Below are 26,602 nucleotides of genomic sequence, written 5' to 3'. Positions count from 1 at the left end.
CTGCATGGCGAAGACCAGTTTCTGCAAAAGGAATGTGAAACCAGAATAGAGAAAGCAGTTTCTCAAAAATGCTTTTTTCCCTCCAAGTCTTAAAAAGTGCACTTTTGTCCCAAAAGGGTGACCGTTGACTTTTGGTCAACATATTGTAAAGTTTTTTGTGCACCTCCCCTTTTTGGATTATTTCAAAGTTGTAATTATCCTTTGGTAGTTATTGCTCCTTTTGAGTAGTTGTAGATATTTATCTCCCTATTTATGAGCATGGGTCCCTCTTTTTGTAAGGATGAATCTGGGCCACTTGTTTAGATTAGATCTTGGCCATTCATCCATTTTTGGAAACCTATTTAAGGGGACTGGTTTTCCCTCATTTAGGAGGAAGTTCTTGAATTGTTGCGAAAGCTCTGAAGAAATTTTGCAGGAATTAATACAATGGATTGAAATTACCTTCAAATTTCCTTGTGAGTGCATGGTCTCCTTCTTCATTTAAATTAGAAAGCTTTTAATTATGTCTGTTCATTTTACACAGCAGTTCTTACCAAGCATCTGATAGAATCTCCACAGTCCATACCATTAGAGGATAGCTGATTGCTTTTTTTCCTTTCTGCATGGTTAATCTGGGCTATTTTATGATTCAGTTCGATTATCAAAAGTACATGTATCATGAATATAGAAGTTCTAATATTGTATTTGGTAATATGAAAATCTGGTTTCTCCTTTGAAGATTGCACTAAGTTTATGCAAACATTGTGTCTGAATGACTGATGATGCTTAACCTGGTTTCCTGGAGGTGTCTGTCTGCTTGGGTAAATCTGTTGTCCTAGTTAATATTTACTGTTCTCTCTCGCTACCCTTCCTTTCTTTCCTCCCAATTTTATCCTTTTTTAGAAATCCAGTCTTGCTAAATCAGCTTCAAATAAATCAACATCACCTGAAAGAAAACCAAAAGAGGTCCCTGGGAATTCGCATATGAAATTACTAATCAAACGTAAGCCCCCTTTGTGTTTCCAGCATAAACACATCAAGCCACTGAGAGATCCCGCAGTCAAGACCTGACAAAAGAAACCTTGAGGTAGTCTCCTTTGATCAAACTTAGAAAACAGCATTAGAGACTTCCTTATCTCAAGAGAGAGTAGGATAATCAGTCGGCTATTCTATTCTGCGTTGGCCGTATGGAGTTTGCAGCAATGCGATTTCAGACACGTCAACACACTCCCACATCCATCACCACCTCATCCAACATGTTGCATAAGGTCTCCGCATTCTTCACTTCATTGGAGGCATCAATTGATTTTAAAAATACTAACTGTCCTCCTGAAGCAACTAGAAAGTTGATGAGTGCCCTATTCCTACCATCTGTCCATCCATCAGAAAGAATGGTGTAGCCATTCTTTTCCCAAATAGTCCTTTGCTCTTCCACTAATGCATGAGTGTTTTGGACCTCATCCTGCAATAACGGTCCACTTACCTCGTAACGGCTTGGGGATTTGAACCCCTTACCTGCCACAGTCAACACGGTGACCAATTGGTCCCAAGATGGACTAGAAATAGCATTGAACGGAACATCGTTGTAGATAAAAAATCTAGCACACGCCACCTTGGCTTGTTGGTGAGCCTCTTTATTCCATGCAGTGCCAAGCAATCCAGGTTGTGCACCAGGAGTGTTACGTGGAATAAAGAAGTTTTCCATGTTGCTGTCCAAAGTTCCCTTTGCTCGTATCCGTGGCCCAAGGGAAGAACCAGATGTCGCCACATCTGTATGTGACCCTATGGAACTCAAATCTGCCCTTGGGGCTGCCATTGCCTCTGCTGTTCTCTTTTTTGTTGCCTTCCTTTGATCATATGCTTCAAGCGTTGCTATTGCATCTCTCGTAGCCTCTTCAGTACATTCCGTACAGCTTGTGGTATCTCGGCATTGAATTTTTGCAAGGTGATATTTGAACCTATTAATGCCACCTTTTACAATTTTTTTGCAATGGTTGCAAAAAACATCTCCTCGTTTTGGACCTGGTCTCCCATGTTTCCAACAAGGGTATCTCTTTTTGCCACCAACTTTAACTGTAGAAGCTGAATCCATTTTCTTTCAAAAAGATGTGGAAAAGAACCTAGCAAAAGAGAGACAACATTTAGAGATAAATAACATTGTTACCAAAAAAAATCACGAACATCCAAAAATTACAATGACTGTATAACTATATTTTATTTACAGTCATCTATTAATAGATGACTATCTAAAATTAAAATTTTTAATTGGTTGTGTATTTTTTTAAGTTTTTAACTTCAAATTTAAATTTAAATGAAATACTTTAATACACATTGACATTACACAGTTGACAGTCATTTCAAATGACTATGAGTATGTATTACACAATCATTTCACAATTGACTGTGTAATACACAGTCATTAATTACAATGTACATTAATGATTAATGTATTACACAGTCATCAGTCATTTGAAAATGACTATGTATTACACAGTCATTTCAAATGACCGTGTATTACACAGTCATCAGTCATTTGAAAATGACTGTGTATTACACAGTCATCAGTCATTTGAAAATTTGAAATGACTGTAATGATTGTGTATTACACAGTCATTTGAAAATGACTGTGTAATACACAGTCATTTCTCATTTGAAATGACTGTAATGACTGTGTATTACACAGTCATTTCAAATGACTGATGACTATGTAATACACAGTCATTTGAAAATGACTGTATATTACACAGTCATTTGAAATGACTGTGACTGTGTAATGATGATTGTGTAATACACAGTCATTTGAAATGACTGTGACTGTGTAATACACAGTCATTTGAAAATTTGAAATGACTATGTATTACACAGTCATTTGAAAATTGAAATGACTGTGACTGTGTAATGATGACTGTGTAATACACAGTCATTTGAAAATTTGAAATGACTGTGTATTACACAGTCATTTGAAAATTGAAATGACTGTGACTGTGTAATACACAGTCATTTGAAAATTGAAATGACTATGACTATGTAATACACAGTCATTTGAAAATTGAAATGACTGTGACTGTGTAGTACACAGTCATTTGAAAATTTGAAATGACTGTGTATTACACAGTCATTTCAAATGACTATGACTGTGTAATACACTGTCATTTTCAAATGACTGTGTATTACACAGTCATTTCAAATGACTGATGACTGTAATTACTAATGATTGTGTATTACACAGTCATTTGAAATGACTGTGATTGTGTAATACACAGTCATTTTCAAATGACTGTGACTGTGTAATGATGACTGTGTAATACACAGTCATTTGAAATGACTGTGTATTACACAGTCAAATGAAATGACTGTGTATTACACAGTCATTCGATTAAAATTTAAAATGACTGTGAATTCGAAATAAAACAATACAAAAAGATACCTGGTCGCGCGTGCAAATGCAAACAATACACAATCATTTTGACTGTGTAATACACAGTCATTTCAAATGACTGTGTATTACACAGTCATTCGATTAAAATTTAAAATGACTGTGAATTCGAAATAAAACAATACAAAAAGATCACGAATAAACAAGTAAAAACTTGGTCGCGCGTGCAAATGCAAACCCTACTGGAAATCGCGTGGCGTTTTTTGCCTTCCGGAGTCGCGCGAAATGGAATAAAGACTTAGGTTTTTTTTTTCCTGCGACTTAAGTCGCATTTTTCTCGCGTTTTGTGCCGCGTTTTCGGGCGGGTTTTGGCGATTAACGGCGAGTATTTGTCAAAAAAATCGCAGTGACTATGAAAAAATCGCGCCGAGTATTTCCGCGATTAACTCGCGTGCCATTATGGATCGCGATTACTCGCGAGTTTTTTAATGGCTCGCCGAGTTTTGCAAGCCTGGATCCAGTACACTCTTCTGCCTAGTATATTGATTCAGGAGCTTCGCGGCATTTTACTCATTGTCAGGATTGGTTCACGAAATTTGAACCATTTTCGGATTCAGTAATCTTCGGAGGAGGAGAAGAGTACACAGTTGCTGGTAAGGGCACTGTCCAGATTCACTTAGGAGGTAGAAATTTAATTTTTCTTGATGTCTACTATGTTCTAGGCATGGAACATGTTCTCCTCTCCGTCAGTCAGATCATGAGGCATTCTCCTCAATTAGATGTTGTCTTCAGTTCGTCCATCTGCATCATCGTTGATAGGGAGACTTGTACTACAATCACTATGGGACTTGAAGATCATGGTTTGTATAGACTTGCTGATTCCGATGATTCTCAAGAGCATGCTTTGGTTGCTAGGAGTACATCCATCAAAACACTTTGGCATCAGTGTTATGGGCACTTAAACGTGCACCATCTCTCTCAGTTATATTCGAAGGGTTTGGTTGCTGGTCTACCTGAGATCCAACCTCAAAATTATGGAGTTTGTGCAGCCTGTCTAGCTGGGAAGCAGTATCGGACACCATTCTTGGATGGTGATTCTTGGCGAGCCTTCAAGGTCCTTCAATTGGTTCACGCTGATGCATGTGGGTCAATGAACATGTCATGTCCCCTCCTTGATCGTTATTTACTTCTTAAATGAAATAATTATCATTTAATATAATATTTATCAAGAAATGACTATTTCAAATTTATTATTTAATTAATATTTATTAATATTCTTTATTAATAATATTCCTGAAATATTCTAATAAAAATAAATTAATATTATATTGAAAACATTCATATTAAATTGCAACTTGAATAATTCTGAACAATGACAACTAAGAAGAGTCCGAGCAAACTAATACTTATTGGAAGGGAGCTTGACATAGCATCCATATTCTAAAAACCGTCTTCACATCATCAAATTAATGTCTGATTGCTTATGACTAAGTATTGCGGCATATGAAGGCCGATAAGGAAGATATTTATCGAATATGCTCCAGATTGGTAGAGGTGGGACTATCATTAGATAACAATTGGTGTGAAGAACAATTGCATTGGAGATGCGATTTGAATTGTGATGCATAGGAGAAGACAATAATCAAGTATTTGGCTATCCATGATGACCTATTGATTTGACCAACCAATGACTTGTAACAACAGGATGGGCAGCAATTATCAGAATCTATAACGAAAACAACGATTGTGTTAAACAACTTGTGGAGCATTGTCGAACATGAGAAGGCACGCATCAGCCGTTAAGGAGATTGATCGATAATCATGAGATAACAACTGATTGGATGAAGTTAAGCATCAGACATCAATTATGTATAAGCCGATTTGATAGTGAGAAGGTTTATGAAGATAGCGATTAGCAATGAGGACTAATCGATAACAAACAGTTGTTGTGAAGGAGTTCAATCTAAAAGAGATGTGACGCATTACTCCAAAGGTTGCCTCCCTTTTAAGTTGGAGTTATAAGTGCTAGTGCAATCTCATTGAAGGGGAGGGGGGATAGATACGTAATATGATATTCAGATTTAGGAACGGAGACAAGCGAGAACAACACCAGTAACGAACAGAGAAATAGGGGAGATGGTGAAGGGAATCCGAAGGTTATAGCCGACCGATCAGATGAAAATCAGAACTGCTATCATATGACAGACAGTAAATACCCTGGTTATGTGCTCGGTATGACTGCTTAATATATGAAGCCTAGTAACGTTCTTATGCAAAATTTGATACTGATATTAATATAGTTAATAATAATAATATATTAATATATATAACAAATAATATTTATATATAATAATCTGAGAACAAATATCCGAGAACATATATATCTGAGAATAAGTATCAGAGAATAAAATATCTGAGAATAATAATCTGAGAATAAATATTTGAAAATAAAGTTAATCTGAGAATCTGCAGTAATATAATATCTGAGAATAAATAACGTAAATAAATATATGTATGTATGTATAAATAACGCATATGTATGTATACAATAAATGTTAGAATATAAATCAGAAAGAATCTTTAAGTTAATATCCCCGATTGGATTCACGTTAAGATAGTTTTGTCTCCTAATCAATCTAGTTTTGGTTAAGCCTGGCCAAATCCTAGTAGGGGACATTACAAAACACTCCATCTGTTACTGGTTGCAGGTACTTCTTGTTATTTGTTGACGATTTCAGTTGTAAAATGTGGGTGTATTTTCTGAAAAATAAATCAGATGTGTTCAGTACATTTCAGCAGTTTAAGGCCTTAGTTGAGAAAGAATCCAGTTCTCAGATTGTCACTCTAAGGTCAGATAGTGGGGGGGAGTTTTGTTCCAATGACTTCTCTACATTTTGTGCTACACATGGCATTAAACGCCAACTCACCACACCATACACCCCTCAGTAGAATGGTGTAGTTGAACGTAGAAATCGCACCACTACTGAAATGGCTCGTTCTATGATAGAACATAGAAATAGTCCTAAGAAATACTGGGCTGAAGTAGTTTACACTGCAGTCTATCTGCAAAATCGGTCACCTACACATGTTGTTAAGAAGATGACTCCTGAAGAAGCCTGGTTAGGATGCAAGCCTAAAGTGGGCCGTTTGAAAGTCTTCGGTTCTACGGCTCATGTATGGATTCCAGACGCTAAGCTTGCTAAGTTGGATTCAAAGAGCCAAACACTTATGTTTACTGGTTACAGCGACAACCACAAGGCCTACAGGTTGATTGATGTAGAGACAGATCGTCTCATTTTCAGTCGTGATTTTGTGGTTGATGAGACTACCGGTTCATTTATGCCTTCTACTACTCCTAGTCCTGCGACTCAGTCTGTGAAGACTCCTGATGTTGGTATTCGTCTTCCTCTTGGTTCCGATGATGGGAGGGCTTCAGAGCATTCTGACTCTGAAGATGAGGAATCTATTGATCCAGCACCACCTAATTTTCCACAAGATTTGCATCCAGATGACTTTGTTCCAGAAACTCTAGGGGATGTTGTTCCTCCAATGCTAGATGTTGGTACTTCTACCCTTAGGCCTAAGTGGTGGGCCAAGACTATCGGAGATCTTCATGATGATGAGCTTATTGAGGGCAGATCCGCTCGCAGAAAGAGAAAGCAACATATTACAGTCAACTTTACACTTATGGCCAACATTCACAGCATCCATGAGCCCCAGACATATTCCGAGGCTAAAGGCATTCTTGAGTGGGAAAAGGCTATGGAGATCGAATACCATAGTCTTCTGAAGAATCACACTTGGGTTCTTTCTGATTTGCCTCCTGGAAAGAAACCTATTAGCTGTAAATGGGTTTACAAAGTCAAGTATCATGCAGATGGTACTTTAGATAAGTACAAGGCCAAATTGGTTGCTCGGGGTTTTACACAGTGGGAGGGTATTGACTACGAGGAGACTTTTGCTCCTACTGCCAAGATGAGTACAATTCGTCGTCTTCTCACCATTGCACCTCAGTTTGGATGGAAACTTCACCAGATGGATGTTAACAGTGCATTCCTCAATGGTGAGTTGCAAGAAGAAGTTTATATGACTCAACCTCTTGGCTTCAAGGTTCTTGGTAAGGAACATCAGGTTTGTAGATTGGTAAAAGCCCTCTATGGCCTGAAGCTAGCCCCTCGGGCTTGGTACTTCAAGATTGATTAGTATTTGGTTGAACATGGTTTTCAGCGCAGTCCCTCTGACACTAATCTGTATGTCAAACTCTCCGGTGATGATATCCTTTTTCTTGTTGTCTACGTGGATGACCTGATCATTACTGGCAATTCAACACATTTGATTACAACCATCAAACATGACTTGTGCCAAGCTTTTGACATGACAGATTTGGGGCTTCTCCATTATTGCTTAGGTGTCAAAGTGTGGTAGACTAGTGACAGTATCTTTATTTCACAGTCCAAGTATGCCCACAATTTGCTTGACAAGTTTCGAATGCAAGATTATAAACCTGCTTCCGCACCTATGGAGAAAGGGCTGAAGTTATCAGCCAAGTTTGATTTACCTGTCGTATATGAGACCGAATTTAGGCAACTCGTAGGCAGCCTCATCTATTTCACTGCCACTAGACCTGACATCAGTTTTGTTGTCAGCTACATCTCTCGCTTCATGACAACCCCAAAAACTGATCATTGGATTGCAGCGAAGCGAGTGCTACGATATGTGAAGGGCACTTCCGACTATGGCATTCTGTATAGCAGGTGCAGCAATCCAAAGCTGATAGGTTATACTGACTCAGATTGGGCAGGATCAGTGGATGACAGAAAATCCACTTTTGGGTACTATTCAGTTTGGGTATTGGTGCCGTCACTTGGAGCAGCAAGAAGCAACAAGCCGTGGCTCTTTCCTCGACCGAAGCCGAATACTGGGGAACAGTCAAGGCCACATGTGAGGCAGTTTGGCTCCAAAGGATGCTTTCTGACATGTAGATGCCGCAAGCAGGTCCTTCTCCCTTGTATACTGATAATCAAGGGGTGTTCAAACTGGCCAAAAACCTAGTCTTCCATGAACGTACCAAGCATGTCGAACTTCATTGTCACTACATCCGCCAGCTGGTAGAAGACGGATCAGTTCAATTGCAGTATGTTCCAACAGTGGATCAGACTGCAGATATTCTCACTAAGTCTCTGAGCCCGGATAAGTTTGTAAAATTCAGGGGGCAACTTGGTGTTTTTGATAGATTGACCATTAAGGGAGGGTGTTAGAATAATATTTTATATTATTAGTGTTAATGGTCAATAATGCAACTGACTGTTAGACATCTTCAATGTCAACATTAACAAGTAGTTAGAAGTAGGTAACTTCTCTAATAGATAAGATATTTTGTAATTCCTAAAAATGTATCTCTTCCCTCAGTTAATAAACCAAGTTTTTACCAGTGAATCATCTCTGATTTTCACGATGACACCTTAAGTTGTTGGGTAGCAATCTAGTCATTTTGTTTATACCATTTAGTAGAACTGCAATTTAATCATTTTTTTAAAGATTCTTATTGACTGAAAAGGTTTATGAATATAATCTCTTATTTGTTGTGAAATGTCAGCAAAGACATCAATTTTCTTGCAGGAGGTTCTCTATCAGCATACCAACCTAACACTCATCATAAATAGTCACCTATTTATCTATATCTTGTCTGATACTCTTCCAGTGTAAATATTGGTTTTCCTTCCGTCACTGCAAGCTAGTCTTATAGTTTGAGAGGATGGATATTGGGTATATTTGCAATATTTTTAATACAGAATGTTCGCTAAGTGAAGTACAGGATCAATGATTTGTAAACCTGGAATTGCATGTGCTACAATATACTCTGCATGAGTTTATGAATATAATCTCTTATTTGTTGTGAAATGTCAGCAAAGACATCAATTTTCTTGCAGGAGGTTCTCTATCAGCATACCAACCTAACACTCATCATAAATAGTCACCTATTTATCTATATCTTGTCTGATACTCTTCCAGTGTAAATATTGGTTTTCCTTCCGTCACTGCAAGCTAGTCTTATAGTTTGAGAGGATGGATATTGGGTATATTTGCAATATTTTTAATACAGAATGTTCGCTAAGTGAAGTACAGGATCAATGATTTGTAAACCTGGAATTGCATGTGCTACAATATACTGTGCATGAGTGGAATATAAGTCTACTACATAATTATGCCATTTGACAAGGTTTGGTTGGTGGGTTTAGGTAAATTGCTGGTAAAATTCTAGACGAGAAGAAGAATGTGACCAAATGTGAAGTATCTCAGATGCTTGATAGGTTCCGTGTCAAGAGGACTCCTCCTTATCCTTTCTTCTGACCAAAGGGTTCGAGGTTAATGACATGGGGTTTGCTGATGTTTTAATTTTTTCCTGGTTGGTTGTGTTGTTGGAGTTTAAGGAATGATAAAACTGCTTAATTTGTGCTAGGTAAAGAATTCCTGCTGTATTTGCTTATAGCATGGCCTGCCCACCTTTCTTTTACTTTATTTGCTTTTGTACAAAATATTTTGATAGTTTTGCAAATTGAATAATGTTGAATTTTTTTAATCAACTTTACAATTCTAACTGAATGGGAACTGGAAAAGAAAAAATGGGATGCAATTCAAATTTCAGAGTATATCTGACAGTGAGAATATGTTTTCTATCGTTAAAATTTAAAACTACATAAAAATGAAGGCGAACGTTGTCATTTATTTACTACTAAGATAAATCACTTTAAATAGTGTTGCATAATAGAACATTGAATGCTTTAAATAGTGAACTAACCAGCTACATTACTCGAGCTTTGAGAGAGCTAGGTCACAGTCATCTCTTACACAATGCTAGAATCTAAGTTTCACTTCGTGAAATCAACTTTGAAGATGTTTGTTCATCAATTCCTCAATTTGTCTGTGTTTATAAGGCTTTTCTTAATTTTTTTGGTTATATGACTACATAATAAATTTGGTATTTGTTTGATCTCCCCTTGTTCTTTATGTAGTACAGTAAAGTAAATGCTCTGCTATATATAATTTATTTTCCTCTTGCCAATGTGTTTATTAATGTTAGTGAGTGATTTATTTTATTTTCTATTTTGTGAGTGATTTTTGATTTGAATGGGGAGAGTACAACTTATGTAGGTTTAATTTTCTGGTTGAAGGAGATGGAATGATAGTGCCGGCCACAAATGTCGAGGTCATGAAGTTGGAACATTTCTTGGAGGACCAGGATAAATATATTGCAAAAAATGCTGGGGGATGCTCTTCTTTGACTGACCAGACAAAGTTTTCAGCTATGGAAGATCTGCCAAGTAGTGACAGTGATCATGAAGAGGAAGATGTTACAGGTGATTTCATAAGTGGGATACCAATATTCTAGTTATAATTTGCATTCAACATGCTGGTGTTCTATTAAGTTGTATGTGCATGAATCCTAGTTAAAAAGACAAGATATGTTGAAATGTTATATAGAACTTTTAAAAGTTAGCCACTGTTGCATTTGACATACATGTGATTACTATGTAAATTTTATGATGGATATCATGGAAGTTCTCTACTTGTAACTATATTATTTGGATTGTTCTAAAGTTTCCAGTCCTTGCTTTATGTGTACTGAAACATGTCTATGAGATCTTTCTTTAGATGGTTAAATGGAATGGATTCCACCAGTTAAAGTAAAAGTCTTTCGTGTCGAATGGCACTCATTTTTTCTATGGAACATGGAAGTATTACTGTAATGGATTGTGTAATTGAAATATCAAGTATGGGATTTGACTTTATTATTGAACTACCTTGGAAGGTATGGATGAGGTGGAGTATGTGAGTGATTAATTTACTTATTCACAATGCTCAAGAGGCTTATGCAATGAAGTAGATCCTTCATTTTCTTCCTCGTAAGATAGAAGTTTAGATCACTTAACTCAAAATTGGGGGTTAGGCCTAGCCTACCTACCCTATAAAAGTCTACTTAGTAAGGGGAAAGACACAAGGAATAGTTAATCTGTGATGTTGCTTGAATTCTATCTACAATCATGATTTTTCTAGAGACTCGAAGGCAACATTTGGAAAAACTTAGGTATCGTCCTGGGGAAATCAGTGGAAGGTTTTGAGTGGTGACATCTTTCGCCTTGTCCCCTCTTTATAATTGGCATCTCTTGTAAAAAGGATAGATAAAAGAAAGCTTTTCATAGCTCCTTCCCACCACTAGTGATCTGTAAACTATGATGGGGATTCCACACAATTGTTCATCAACAAAAATCTTAGTGAAGAACATGAAAGATTGGGTTTCTCAAGTCCCACTGACCTACTTTTGGTCATATGTTGACATTAATATAATTGTTGGAAATGTTGTTATTTATGTAAAGGGTATAGAGTCTAGACGGACGAGATTATTAGATTGAGTGTCATCAATGTTAAAGGAAAATGAGGTATATCTCATTAAGGCCAAAGGCCACTAAATTGTGGAATAAGTCTACTTACCATCAGATGAAGCAATCAAGATAAGGCATATTGATGTCTACTTACCATGTTAAAGCAATTTGAAGTTTAGACTGATATTAAGGATAGATTGCTAATATGAGTTAATCTCCATGTTAAGGGACAGATTGCTAATATGAAGAAGACAATTAATAAAAGTGGTGATTAAAGGATACAAGGCAACAATTAATGATTATTAGAAGCAGCGGTTAAGAGTATGAAAGTAAAGAAATTATGATTGAATATAGAAGTGATTTAATACATGTTAAGGAGCAGAGTTAATTGTCATTAAGAAGCAGAAATTTATTCATGATAATATATTTAGTACATACTAGTTTACATTGTTAAGGACAGTGATTCTGTACAAGACTAAGACAAGGATTGAGATACATGTCTGTTGACGTGTATTTTGTACACAATCATACACAGAATAAAATACCCAAGGGTACCTTATCCTCTCTTGAATAAAGCCTCTGATTGCTGAAGATGTCGCAAAAAAAAGGATCAATCAGGGTGACTCCAATGTTCTTTTATGTAGGGTCTCTACGTGTGGATAAGCACCAGTGGTCGTTGTGAATGCTGTTTCATCAAGGGGCCTTACGTCCTCCGAGCTGTAGGAACAAGATTTCCCTAAACTAATAAGTTCTCAAAAGATCAAAAGGTAGGGTTTGCAAGGGGTAAATTCTAATCTAATCCTAAGAATGACCCAATGTAGGCTAGACTTGGTAAGATTCTACCAATTTCAATATTGCCATGAAATAACAACCCAACTGAAATTGATGCGATCTTCTAAGGTAACAAATGATTTTTCAATTCATCAAGGATCATAGACACTACCACAAAGGCACATATCCAAAGCTCAATGACGATTGAAGGTTTAAGTAATTCAAGTCTCTCCAGTTGACCACACAAGGCGTTCCTACAATCAGTAAGAAGCTAGTGGTTTGGAATGTGAATCTCACCAAAGATCAAGCTCAACACTTAGTCCTTCAAATTTAAACACTACTTCGACTGAGAATGATTCAAGAAAGTAAACAACCATGAAGATAACCACGAGAATTGCAATAAAACACCATAACTTCAATATTTTATTGATCTCAAAGTCAATATAGACAACAATTGCTTGAAATTCTTTCTTCAATGCTCAATCTTACTACAAAATAACTTTCTTCTTTCCAAAAGCTCTAATTCTACTATGCTATTCTCTATCTATCTCTATATTTCTAATCACAAAATGAAAATGAATGAGGGTATATATAGCATCCTCAATTACAATGAACGGCCCAGATCAAAAGAAGATCAACGGCTGAGATTCTGACACCTAAACCCTAATTAGGGTTTTATTACAAAAGTTCCCTTTTTATTGAACAATATTAAATGCATAGCCAAATATTTAATTTGGCACAAAAATCTAGGAAACATAGACCAATGACAATTAAGGTGCCATGTCATCTATAACAACCTCTCCTCTAGAACCTTATTCCCTTTCCAATGCTCCTTTTTAGCATATGCAATGAATCTGGACACGATTCCTTCAATCTCAGCAATAGGAATCTCGGGAAGATTCCTCATTCGTTCCTCTAAGTGAATAATCTGATCAAAGGCCTTGAGAAGAGCTGCGTCCCATTCAGGTTCGAGTTCCTTGATTTTCTCAATCAGGAGCATAGTAGCAAACATTTGATCTCTTTGCTCATCTGTAATAACATTCTCATCTTTGCAAAACATGACCTTGACCCTTTCTTCCAACTCTTGAAGATCCACATCTGTCTCAACTTCGATCCTTCTGCCAAGAATAGTACATAACACCCCAAACACCTTGTCCTGGATTGGATGGATGACCTCCTCCACTTGATTGCATTTGGCGCTGGTGTCCTCGAAAAGAACTTCCTTCATCTGGAGTAAAGTAGACCACTGGAGTAAATTATGAGCTCCTCCATCCATTATTTTTTCTTGTGCTAAGATCTTCCTTGGTGTTTGCCTGATTACTTGAAGAACAGGAATGATAACATCTTTAGTATGAGCAAAGGCGGCTACTGTTATCATTAGGTTGTGGATGATCTCAAGGACCTGGATAGCCGATGGATGGTCTACATCATTCTTGTTGCAAACTCAACGACAACTGTATGGGATTTGTCAATCCAAGAGCTCATAAGCTGGACCAAGCTCTTAACTCTCTCTGCCTCACCAACTGATTCTAGGGGAAGTGCTTGCACAGGAGATACTGCTGGATCCTGACGTCCCAAAGGCTGACTGAGGTGGCTAAAGTAGCCTCTCCAAGCACCGACCTCTCTTTCAAGTTTTCTATTCTTTTCCATTTCTTCCTTAAGTTTATCTTTAAGTGCTTCAAATGAATCAGTTGCCTCATCCATTGCCTGCTCGGTGGTGAGTGGACCAAGCTCAACAGTTTCTACATCATATTCTTCTGCAAGGATTTCACCTTCGTACTTGTCCACTGCTGGTGTAGCTATCTGTAACTTCTTGGACCCTGTCTCATCTCTGATCATCTTGGACATTTTGGTGGCCTTCTTCTTTTCTGTTACTCCCTGAGAATTTCCAACAAGGCTATCTAAATCAATCACATTATCTTCGTCTTCGATCACAATCACTCTTGTTAGTCTCTCCTTCAACCAATCTGGAATGGCGGACCTTGTCTCCCTAACTTGTATTTCTTTAGGTAATGGCTCTTCTTTCCGGAGAGGAGATGTCGCTTCATCATCATTCTTGTCTTCATGTAGCTCATTGACCTGGGGAGATTGACTTGATGAACGTTGAGATGCTTGTCCTTCTTCATGTTTATCATTCTGAACCATTGATTCCATAGATTCCTCTACTTCAAGTGTCCTTTTCTCTTGTCGAGAAGATGTGCCGGATGAGCAATCTCGATTGGCCTCTTGCTTCTTCTTGGAAGATTCTCTTTTCTCAGGTCTTTCTTTCCTCTTCGCACCTCTAGGATGAGGATTGCCTTCACTTACGCTTCTGGGGTGAGGATTGCCTTCGCTTGTGCTTCAAGGATGAGGATGGCCTTCACTTGCGCTTGCTCCTCCTTCTGCCGATCTTTCCTCCAAAGTAAAAGTCATAGGTATGCTCTGCTCTCTCAACTTTTGATGTTGCACATCAACCCATCTGCGAGTACAGGACAAAATTGGGGCCATCAAAGCTTTTAAGTCTACAACCTCAGGTTCATTCCAATCTATCTTTACTGCCTTGTCCTCTCTATCATAGGATGACTGGAGGTGCCTGCCACTGTCCTGAGCTTGATCGGCCACTCTGTAAACTTTGCATTTCCTGATAAAATCTAAAGGCAATCTGGAATGCATCTTTCTTTTCACTTCTAAATCATCTGAGAGATTCATCCAAAAGTCCTCTACCTGACATTCATGCTTGTACATTCTACCAACTGTCTCCTCTATATACCCATTAGGATCAAAATTCTCCCTCAATGAAAAGAATGAAAATGAATATAAGGCCAACTCTCTTTCTGCATCATCTAAAGCTGGAGCATTAGGACATACCTCTACTGAATTTCCTAGTATGATAGGTACAGGAATTCCATTTCCATGCCTATGTTTGAATGCCTTCGCATAAGCTGCCAACTGCCTAGTCACCTCAAGTAGTACTATCCGGTCTGTCGGATATCTTGGCAACATATATGGAGGTGAAGGACACCCATGAACTCTAATATATGTAAACTTTTGGAATTGGATAAACCAAGCACCATACCTCTTAACAAGCTCTTGTGCCTCTTGAGATAGCCGATTGTGAATCCCACCTTGCAATGTCCTGGTGATGTTCATCGTGAAGGTATCATTAACTAACTTGTAGTTACTTCCAGGTGGATGATGCAAATGAACATAAGATTCACAAACTCTGACTTCTCCAGGTCCTCTTCCAATCACTCCTCTGTGAGGTAGTCCTGCATATTCAAAACTCCTGATCAAGGCGTACATGATGTACGAGCTCATGTGGAAGGATTTAGTAGCCTTCAGTCTTCTCAACTGCACGTCCAAGCAATGGCTAATGATTCTAGCCCAATGAATTGTTCCTTTTCCTTGAACTATCACTTGGATGAAGAAGAACATCCACTTCTCGAAGTAGAAGGCCTGAGGAGCTCCTGTAACTCGATTGAGTAAGGTTATCAAATCTCTGTACTCCTCCTGGAAGTCGATCCTATGTGGTGTGTTGGGAATCTTGCTCAGGCGAGGACGACTTTTGAGTAACCAATTCTTGTTGATGATGCTCAAGCAAGTATCTGGATCATCTTCGTACATGGATCTAGCTCCTTCCAAGCTTTTGTAAATCATATCTTTATGTTCTGGTAGATGAAGAGCTTCACTGATAGCCTCCTTTGAAAGATAAGCCAAAGTGTTTCCTTCCTTGGACACGATCGATCTTGACTGTGGGTCATAATGGCGGGCACACTCGATCATCAGCTCATGGCACTGGACTGCTGGAGGGAAGCCGACCGCCTTGATAATGCCACTTTCAATTATTCTCCTTGCGACAGATGATGGCTTTCCAATATAAGGGACCTCTCGAAACTTCTTCACATTGAAGTTTCCCAAGTTGGTATCTCCAATGTTGCTCCACTTTGACACGATCTTGGTCTCCAATTCTTCATTCCTTTGATCTTCCTTCATGAGGGCTGGACGACTGGTGGATGCTCCTGCCTTTGGGGTCGCCATCTTGACACCTACACAACATTTCATAATGAGCAATATATTTTGCAATTTAAATATTTAGGAAACTTCATGATAAATCTTTGAATTATCATTTCCTAAATATAACTACGCCATTGGAAATTCAAAATTCAAAATTTCGACATTAACCAAGGAAGTCTCGCCATACCTCCACTTGAGAACTAAATCTAAGAAATAATGCAAAATGAAGCAAGTTCGCTAGGCAAAATGTGGATCGAAGTCTTCAAAATGTGCTTTCTTCAACAAAATGGTCTTCCTCTAGACTTCGCAAGCATTAACTTTCGCTCCACATCTAGCCTCCAACGAAATTCGCTCCTCTTAAATCAAACTTCGCACTCCTTCTTGGATGAGATTTCGCTCCTTTATCACTTCTTCAAAATCGCATTTGAACAAATGATTGAATGATGGATTAACATGCTTCAAAATACCTCTCTTATATAGGCGCTCATCCTTGCAATTCCCAATAGGCCGACTTGGAAAATAGGCCAAAAAATAAATAAAATTTAATAAAAGAGGAGGCCGATCTTGCAAAAAAAACATTAAAATAATACCCCAAGCGCTCTCTTCTTTATTTAATTTAATAATAATTAATTTAAATGCCTTTGCAATAAAAAAATTTGATTTTTTAAAGGCTTAAATTAATTATTAAATGCCCATGCCCATTTATTAAATGCCAATTTAATTAAAATATTTCAAAGTTTTAGCAAATTTAGCATTTAATGCAATTTGAAAAATATTGGCGCCTAAGTATGGGAAGAATAAGGGATATCAACAACATCGCTCTGGTCCCTTGGAGAGGGACAGGAGCGCTCATGCATTTTAGCCTTGTGTTTCTCGCTTTTCACGTCCAAAGCCTCTTCCTGGATGTCCAAAAATATCATTATTGGGAACCTTGAGTTTAATTTGTGCGACCTTTGGAAGGAGCTTGTTTTAAAACATTTTTCGCCCTGGTCCTCCAGTGAAGGACAGGAGCGATCTTAACTTTTTGTCCTTGGACTTCATTTTCCAAATTGCCAATTCATGTTGTGAGGTAGGCAATGATCATTTTTGTTCGTCCCACGTATGCCTAACTCGTTTTCTTCAAGGCAAAATTGACCCTCTTAAGATTTTCGCCCTGGTCCTCCAGTGAAGGACAGGAGCGATTTTTTGCTTTTGGGCTTAAAATTGTCGATTCTTGAGGTTAATTCCTTGTTCATCGTCCTTCGAAAAACATTTTTGACTTTGCATAACCTTGCCTTGACGTGGTTTTGGAAGGGAATGGTTGTTTTTATGAAAATCGCCTTGGTCCTTAAGTGAAGGACAAGAGCACCTTTTAGTTCTTGGTACAAACCCTTGATCGTGTCGTCTTTAAATCACTTACTAAACGTAGAATATCACTTCGCCTTCCATCTTGAGTCTTTGAATCGAAAGTGGTACTCCAAAATTAGGCATACTTGAAGATTTCGCTTTGGTCCCTTGGTGAGGGACAGGAGCGCCTTTAACCAATTTCATCAAGTTTTTGTGGTCTTTGCAACTTTGTTCTTCCTTGAAGCATTCCAAAAATCATCGCCATCTTGTGCCTTGGCCTGGATTCATCTAAACTTGGAGGGAAAGACTTGATGATATGTTTTTTGCCCTGGTCCCTGGGAGAGGGACAGGAGCGCCTAGGCAATTTTGAGCTCACTTACGTTTTGCTATCTTTCCGAAATTATCTTCAATGGATTGATCACGCCTTCCTTCATTCATGTCAAACTTGAAACGCGCTTTACCTTGGCCATAAACTTGTCTTGAGGGAAAATCGCTCTGGTCCCTTGGAGAGGGACAGGAGCTTCCTTTAAAAATCGCTCTAGTCCGTGGGTGAGGGACAGGAGTGCCTATTGCAACTTGGGTTGATTTTCTCCTTCGTAAGCCACTCAAGTTATATTCAACGAATAAAACATACTTCTCTTGACCTCCTCAAATCGCAAAATTACTTAAATTTTGTGAGGACAATGCAAATTAGGAACTCAAGCTCCGGTCCTTCAGTGAGGGACAGGAGTGCCCTTTGTAAATCCAAGCTTATCTGTCCTTTGTTAGGCTTCCGAACTATCTTCAACGGGCTAAAAATGCCTTCTTTCATTCGTTTCAATCACAAAACTTGCTTCGTCCTTGTAAGAAAATTGCACCTTTTAGAAAATCGCTTTGGACCTTCAGCAAGGGACAGGAGCGCCTTTTGTCCTCAAGGTCAAATCTTTACAATTTTCATCTCAAATTTCCTTTGCTGGGGAAGATACCATCATTTTGCAAGCTATGAACAAGAGCCCAAATCCAAAAAATGTCCAGGAAAGTGTGTTTGAAGAAAATCGCTCTGGTCCCTGGGTGAGGGACAGGAGCGATTTTGTCTTGCTAAGCCAAGAGTTCAACCTTTCATTGCTAACGACTAAGTCTGGATACTCCTTTATGCTCATTTCATCCTTCGTTGCGTCCTTGATGCTTCAGTTCGATCAAATGAGGCCCAAAACGATCTAAGTGAGCCATTTCGCCTTGGTCCTTCAGTGAAGGACAGGAGCGATTTGGTCTTAAACTTTAAAAACTTGTCATTTTCGAGTCTTCAAAATCTTCAAAATCTTCAATTTACGTCCAATTGCATCCCTTGGCGGCCCTGCACAAAACAATTAAAACAAGTCAATAACCAAGATGCACCAAATATCATTTTCGCCCTGGTCCCTGAGAGAGGGACAGGAGCGATTTTGCCCTTATAAGCCAAAATATAAAAAATTTAGGTCTTCAGATCACTCCATCATGCAGGGTTAGGTCGTCTTCAAGGCCAGGAATTGGTTACCTTGCTTCCAAAAATTTGGTTAAAGTTTGCCCAGACAAAATGTATAATTTAATCATTAAAATGCTAACACTTAGACCTAACTTGAATTTGCCCTCAAAATCCTGACTGGACCCATCCCGAGACATTCCTAACTTCCTGGCAGGCTCATCCTATTTCAAAATTGCGATCTTCGTGAGGATGCTTAATAATCTTTCAAAATTTGACTGGACTTCGGCTTGAAAGTATCAAAAGGAAACTCCTAAGGCTTAACCCTAGTCTAGACGACTCACTCACTTACTCAAAACCCTAAAAGCAGAGAGAAGAACAGGCAAAACAAAAGCAAAAAGAGGGGGGTCCCCATTTTAATGGGGCGATGTGTGAAGTGGTCACAACAATGTCATCATAATGCAGTGACTAATTTAAGCAATGAACTATTAAGTTAAGGCAGCAAACTTCTGTGTAGAAGGAAACAGCTGACTTCATCCTTGTTGATTGATTAGTAATGAGAAGTTTATCATATGTGATTCATTACAATGCAATATGAGGTGATGGACCAATTAGTAAAAAGTGGTAATCTGTTTAGCAATCAAAACAGCAATTAATTAATTATTAATAGCAGCAGTGACTTACGTTAATAAACGTTATTAATGAGCAGTGACTACATCTTGTAAAGATATAAATAAATAAAGTCAAAATATTTGTTAAGAGTAAGCAAAGTTTTATGCAACAAAAGCAGTGATCACAAGGATTTACATAATGAAGAGGTGCAATTACAAAGAATGATATTTATGTTAACAGCAATTCACATAATGAAGAAATAGCGAGAAGTACAATTCGTTTTTCACATAAAACAATAATTAAGCAGCAATTATAATAGAGAGGTGGGATTTGTTTACTTAAGAGTTATGATTATGAAAAGAGATGTCCCTAAGAAATGTCCTGGTAAAGGTATATAAAGAGATTTATGATGTGTGATTGAGGTGTGAGTGTGGAATAAAAGAAACAGATTAGATATACACCAGCAGTTCTATACGAGGAAAACATATAGATGATCAAAGCAGATTTATGATGATTTTGTGAAGCAAATTTGAAGTATTCATAAAGAATCAGGTTTGATGACAAAAAGTGTAGTATATTGTGGAAGACATATATCATGAAGAGCAAAGTTTAAAGAATATTATTTGCTGATGTGATTAAGACAGATTTGTTCGTAAAAGACATATAATAGCATCCTTTCATAAAGGTATTTGTAACATACCACTAAATCTATACTTAAAGAAAATAGATAACTATCTATTTTAAGATAAAAACTTTGAGCTATTCAAAATAAAACATAACTACTTCAGCTAAAAATGAAAACTACCTAACTAACTGCTCTTCAGCTTAATAAGAATCTAACTAATTCATCTAAAAGGAAGTTGATCTTTTAATGAACAATAACATGGAGCATATATCATTATGCTATTCAATATGAAAAAGAATTCATTATGATAACTTTCATTTTTAAAGGAAGAGATACAAGTTTAGAGATTACAATCATTAAGCTTTCCTACTGAATTCTTCTATAATAAGCCTTGGCATAGTCTGGAAGAGGGAGAGCATCATCAAGGGCTTTCCCTCCCAACCCCAGACCTGGCAGTCCCACGCACTCCTTCCAACTGGAAGTGGCTCTACCCTTCACAAGGGTGCAGACTAAGGACTGGATCTAGTTGCCATCTTGCCATCTAAGCCTGGTGCTTAGAATCTAAACACATCTTGTCAGTAACACTCTATAGCTACCCCTAACTAGTATGACCATTTGACTAGTAGGTGTATCTGGCTCATGTGAACTGATGGTTGCATGCATAGAGCAGTGCCACCTTGGCCAAGGTTTCAATTAAGCAAGTACGTTATATGCGCTGTCAGTATTCACCACCCTTACTTGACTTGTATAGACACAGGTTCAATGGAGTCTCTGGTTACAAACTACTAAGAGTTTTCAACTGTATGATGTCTACTGACATATAACGGCCATTAACGACCTTTGAGGGAATGTGGCAATACCAGAAACCAACTGTTTAATAACCTTCTGACACTAACAGCTTTATCCGGCCTCCTAGGCAATCTTCACGAATGGTTTCAGTTTTCTTATTTAGCTGAACAGAGATATTATTATGACTCAATAACCTTCACAGTTTCAGTTATTCATTCCTGTTTTATAAATGTATATATTCATGTCAATGTTTGCTTCTATTAATGCATTTAATAAAGAAAATATACTTTCTTTCAGATCTTGCTGTTATGAAAACAGTCTACACTCTGTTTTTATCCCTGATATGCATTGACTCAGATTTGAACCTTTTCTGGTCCGGCTTAGAGTAATTATTTATTTTGATAAGGCACATATGTCTGACTCGCATGCTTACTCTGCCACATCAGCTAACTTCTTTACAGATAAGTGGCTCATTCGTTTCTTTATTTATTTTCAGTATTTAAATACTTAATGCATGTAGATTCTTTATCTCTAGATTCCGTTATTTTTTATCTATGATTTGCAGCTCAACACAACAACTGTTATAAGACATCATTATGAAAGCCGAATTGAGACTTAGCAATGCTATTTCATGATTCGAAATCATAATCAATCTAAAAAGCTGACCGATACTCGATAGCTTGAAAGAAACAGAAAAGATTCTACTATAAATTCTTTAAAGATTAGAACAAGAACATGCCTATGATTGATGATGAGCAAGTAAGAATGTCACTTCCACTGAATAACCCTCTTGAACCCACTGGCGATCTTTCCAATATTTACAATGCAATGATTCTTTAACACCAATGATGTAATGCGATGATACTTATGATCGCTGTCTGAAGGCAATGAATGCTTATGTTCTCAGAATGCAAGAATCTCTTTATGAACTCAGACCGGAAGTATAATGCTATGGTCACAAAATGCAATGATCTCTTAATGATCACAGACAGAATGAATAATGATGATGATCACAGAATGCATATATCTCTAAATGATCACAAACAGAATGAATAATGCATATGATTGCAGATGCAATAATCTCTTATTGATCTTCAACATAATTTCCATTGTTATTGACAAGAGCTAATGTCTTCAATAATGCGGGTGGCCATATTTATAAAATGATGCTCGATAACTTAAGTCTTGTTCTTGAAAGTTACGAGAGGGTGGTGGGGAGTAATGCCCCCATCTTTCTCCAAGATATGCTCAATATGCATCAGCCGTAACATCCAAGAGGAATCCGATCTTGAAGTCATATTCCTTTCTTTAAAATACATATTTATATAAATTTATAAGTGTTCATAAGCTGTATATCATATATTTGTATATGTACACATATACACATGTATATATGCATACATCGTTCTGTAATTTTGAATGTATACATACATATATATTTGAAAGTTACTCTTAATTTAAGCCTTGCATAATTCTTGCTCAAGTGGCTTACTTAAAATAATAAGATGTTAGTGAACGTAAAATTAACAAGGGTGACAAAAGAAATAAGCTGACCACCTAACTGACCTGTTGATGGGTGTTTTGTGACCACACCAACACAGAATAAGGTTCCCAACGGTCACTCTATCCTCTCTTGATCAAAATCTCATGTATGCTAAGATTGCAGGAAGATTATACATTGATTCCAAGGTTCCAATTGTGTACTAGCGACTTTATGATGGATATAGACTTGTTTGGTTTGATGATGCTAGTAATCCAAGGGGACTTATGTACAGTGAAGAAGACTTAAACAAATTTTGAAACTTCAAGGAGACTTTTGCGAATGATTTGGCAGTAAATAACTCTTTTTTTGGGACTTTTCTTGATGAATAATGCAGAAATTAAAATAGGAAAAGGGTTTAGAAAGGCTAATCTAAATCTAGGAATTCAATAGATAGCAAAGACTTAGGTGAGATCAACCACACTTTGCTTCGCCACTTTCAGACATTTTCACATTTTTCAGGGCCCGATTTAGTGCGGGTTTCAAGATTGCAGAGGCATTTTCAGACCTGAGGATGTCATTTCTAGATTTGTGATGAGATGTTTAAGGCATGGGAAGGGAGTTAAGACTTCTTGGTTTATCACAAATCTCTCTTATTCTCAGTTTTATTGCATCTACGTATGGATTTCATTCATCAATATGAATCTTTTTTTGTTCTTTTTTCAGGTTTGAGACTAGCAATGAAGTGCATGGAGCAAAAGGATAAAGGAGAAACAACAAAGACATGTTCCACACATTCAAGCCAAGGAATTTTCTACATTCCAAGGCGAGTCAACATTATCACAACTTCAAGGAAGACAAATTCAAGACATTCAAGAAGGAGGATGCAAAAAGTTTCAAAGGATAACAAGAGGAATCTAAGCTCAAAACAAAGGTTTTCAGTTTTCACAACTACACCAAGGAATTCAAGTCCAAGACAAGCAATTTCAAGATCAAATAATAAAATATCATCAAGGAGAGAACAAGATGAATTCCCTAACATGAGGATGAGATACAAACCATCACAAAGGATTCCAAACATCACAAGGAATGTCCAAGGAAGGAATCAAGATGTCCAGGATCAATGCAAGATATCATAAGGAATTCCCAAAGTTTAGAAGTGAAATGCGAGTGTGATCGAGGAAAATTCATAAGTTAATCAAAGCTAGAAAGTTGATCAACGATGATACAAATTGGGAATATGATCTATCCCATCATCAAGCAATCGGAAATTGTGAATATCAAGAGATATTGCTGAATCTCAAACACTTTGTGATGATGTAGCTGATGGGGCGTCCTATTCATCACTCCACCAATCAAGAAGTTCTACATCAACATGTCCAGATGCAATGTACATGATTCATCCATGGAGGCACAAACTTTGAGATACCTACCCTCATATTTCATTGGTTCGCATTCAATATCGAACCTAAGTGTAATTTTCATATTGGTCAGAAGGAGTTTGGTTTGCATTCAATATCGAACCTAAGTGTAATTTTCATATTGGTCAGAAGGAGTTTGGTTCGCATTCAATATCGAACCTAAGTGTAATTTTCATATTGGTCAGAAGGAGTTTGTTGTAACAAACCCTAATTAGGGTTTTCATCTTGTAATCTTGGCCATTGATGTGGATTTGATCTTGGCCACTCATTGTAAAGAGAGCATTATATGAGGCTCACTCTCTTCATTTGTAAAGGTTAATAGTAGGTCAACAATAATAGAAGAATAGCAAATAGTTAGCAATTAAAATAGAAATTAGATTAGGAGAAGGCAAAGATTGTTGCCAAGACTTTGTTGTAAAGAGCATATGATTTCATTGAAGCTATGGTGAATTTGATTTGTTATTTCAACAAGTTGCATGGTCTCTATTTCTCAATTCAGTTTCATGATTGTTTAGAAGAATGAAAGAACTTTGTGCATGATCAATGGTGAAAGTCATATATTCATACCACTAGCAATTTGCTGATTGTAAGTTTGCCTTTTGCGGTCAACTGGAATCCTTAAATAAGCTTAACTTCAATTGCTATTCACACTTTGATATGCATTTCTTTGATGGTATCATTGTTGTTGATAGTGATTTGAACATCACGTGCCTACCTTAGGAGATCGCCCTAGCTTTGTAGAGTTGCTTGTTGATGGCGAAGCGAAGCTTAGTTGAATTTCACCTAATTGTTCATTGTCTCTTGCATTCTTAGAAGTAGCGTAGTCTTCCTAAACCCTTCTCTTTTGCCATTTTATTTTCCAAGCAAATAGTTAGAATCTAAGTTCCAGCAACATCCAAACGTTCAACATTCGAGTATTCAACGTGAGTCCCCTTGGATTACCAGCAATCACGTCAACCATTGAGCTTATCCACGAGTCAAAACTTGACAGTAGAAACCTTGAAGTTGTCTCATCTGATCGCAAAGCATAGCATTTGAGAGACTTTATTCAAGAGAGGATAAGATACCTTGGTATTTTATTCTGTGTTTGAAGTGCATAAAAAACACATCAACACACTTGAAGCCCGACTTGTATACAATGGATTGCTTATGGACATGTTGGTTATATTATTTACATCATACAAAGTTATATATTTATATGGATCCACCTAGATCATATATCTTATCATGTCAAGGATCTTAGGTTGCAGTATTTTTTTTGTTAGGGTGCTATTTTCAATTTTGTTATTTTTTGGGGGTATGTATCAATTTTGTTACTCGGTATTTTGATTCATTAATATCATATTATTATATTACTATATGGCATGCCTTGGCTTTAGTTGTAATTTTTAAACATAAGGTCTTTGTCTTTCAATAGATATATGATATATATAATATATATCCCCCATATATTGTATATTTATATATATTATAGCTCAATTCTTTAATTTGTTTGTTCAAGTTTTTTTTGAATCTTTTTGTGTACTGCATATAAGTTTGTCATTAGGGGAGTTGAACTTTAGCACGATGGCTTGAAGAAATTTATGCATTTGCATTTACTTAGATCTTTGTTATATGGTTGAACACTAATATTGTCTAGTAGAAATCTTATCCATAATTTGTTACTTGTGTAATTTTAAACATAAGGTCTCTCTCTCTCTCTCTCTTTCTATATATATAATTTATGTCCATATACGATTTAATCTATAGCTCAATTCTCTTTAATTCATTTGCTCAAGGTTTTTCTTGAATCTTATATCAAGGCAGCTTAATTTATGCATGTGCATTTACTTTGACCTTTGGTATTTGGTTGAACACTACAAATGTCTACTAGAAATCGTATTTATAATTTATTACTTTGTAGGAACGTCAGATTCAGAGGAACCAGAAGTTGAGAGACGAAAGTTGAATGCTAAGCTTGAGGTATGCTATGTTCTAGTTTTAGTAATTTGTTTTTCATGGTTTCTAGTTTTAGTCAACTTGATTTTGAGCTTTCTGCAGATATTGAACTTTGTTTTTATATGATATGATTAATTTTAAAGTTAGCATTTAATTCATCTGAGCTTGAGGCTTTGTCTTTTCTCATGTTGAAAACCACCATATTTAGTTCTGCCATTGTCACTATCTTGTAATACCCACTATTATGATCATGAGAGTTAAGATGAGGAATGTTCTCAAGGAGTTTGCTTAGCTTGTTTTCTTGGTCCTTGTTCTCTTTTGATAAGAGTCATCTGAAGTGAAAGAAAATATGTTCTTCAATATCTTTCACTTGTAAAGTTATATCAATTTCAATTAAAGAACAAGTTATGAACTATGTATGCTATAAATGGATATGAGGAATTATGTCAATGTCTGATAATTCTGATTTTATC

General features: G+C 37.1%; 1 protein-coding gene across 4 annotated transcripts in view; it reads left to right on the top strand.

The window, feature by feature from the left end:
• Positions 1-26,602, top strand: part of LOC131063223 (uncharacterized) — a 111,722-nt gene that overhangs the window by 21,771 nt on the left and 63,349 nt on the right. For 3 of the 4 annotated variants that reach the window (XM_057997021.2, XM_057997019.2, XM_059222166.1), the window contains exons 2-3: positions 10,528-10,713; positions 26,095-26,153. In XM_057997021.2, coding sequence (XP_057853004.2) covers positions 10,536-10,713; positions 26,095-26,153 — 237 coding nt within the window. In that variant the 5' untranslated portion in view covers positions 10,528-10,535. Of the gene's footprint in view, positions 1-10,507; positions 10,714-26,094; positions 26,154-26,602 lie in introns of all 4 variants that reach the window. The other variant, XM_057997020.2, reaches the window with a different exon arrangement.

The sequence above is a fragment of the Cryptomeria japonica genome, chromosome 1 (genome assembly GCF_030272615.1).
Source record: "Cryptomeria japonica chromosome 1, Sugi_1.0, whole genome shotgun sequence".
Taxonomy (NCBI): Eukaryota; Viridiplantae; Streptophyta; class Pinopsida; order Cupressales; family Cupressaceae; genus Cryptomeria; species Cryptomeria japonica.
Note: the sequence above shows the minus strand (reverse complement) of the source record. Positions and strands in the feature narration are given on the sequence as shown.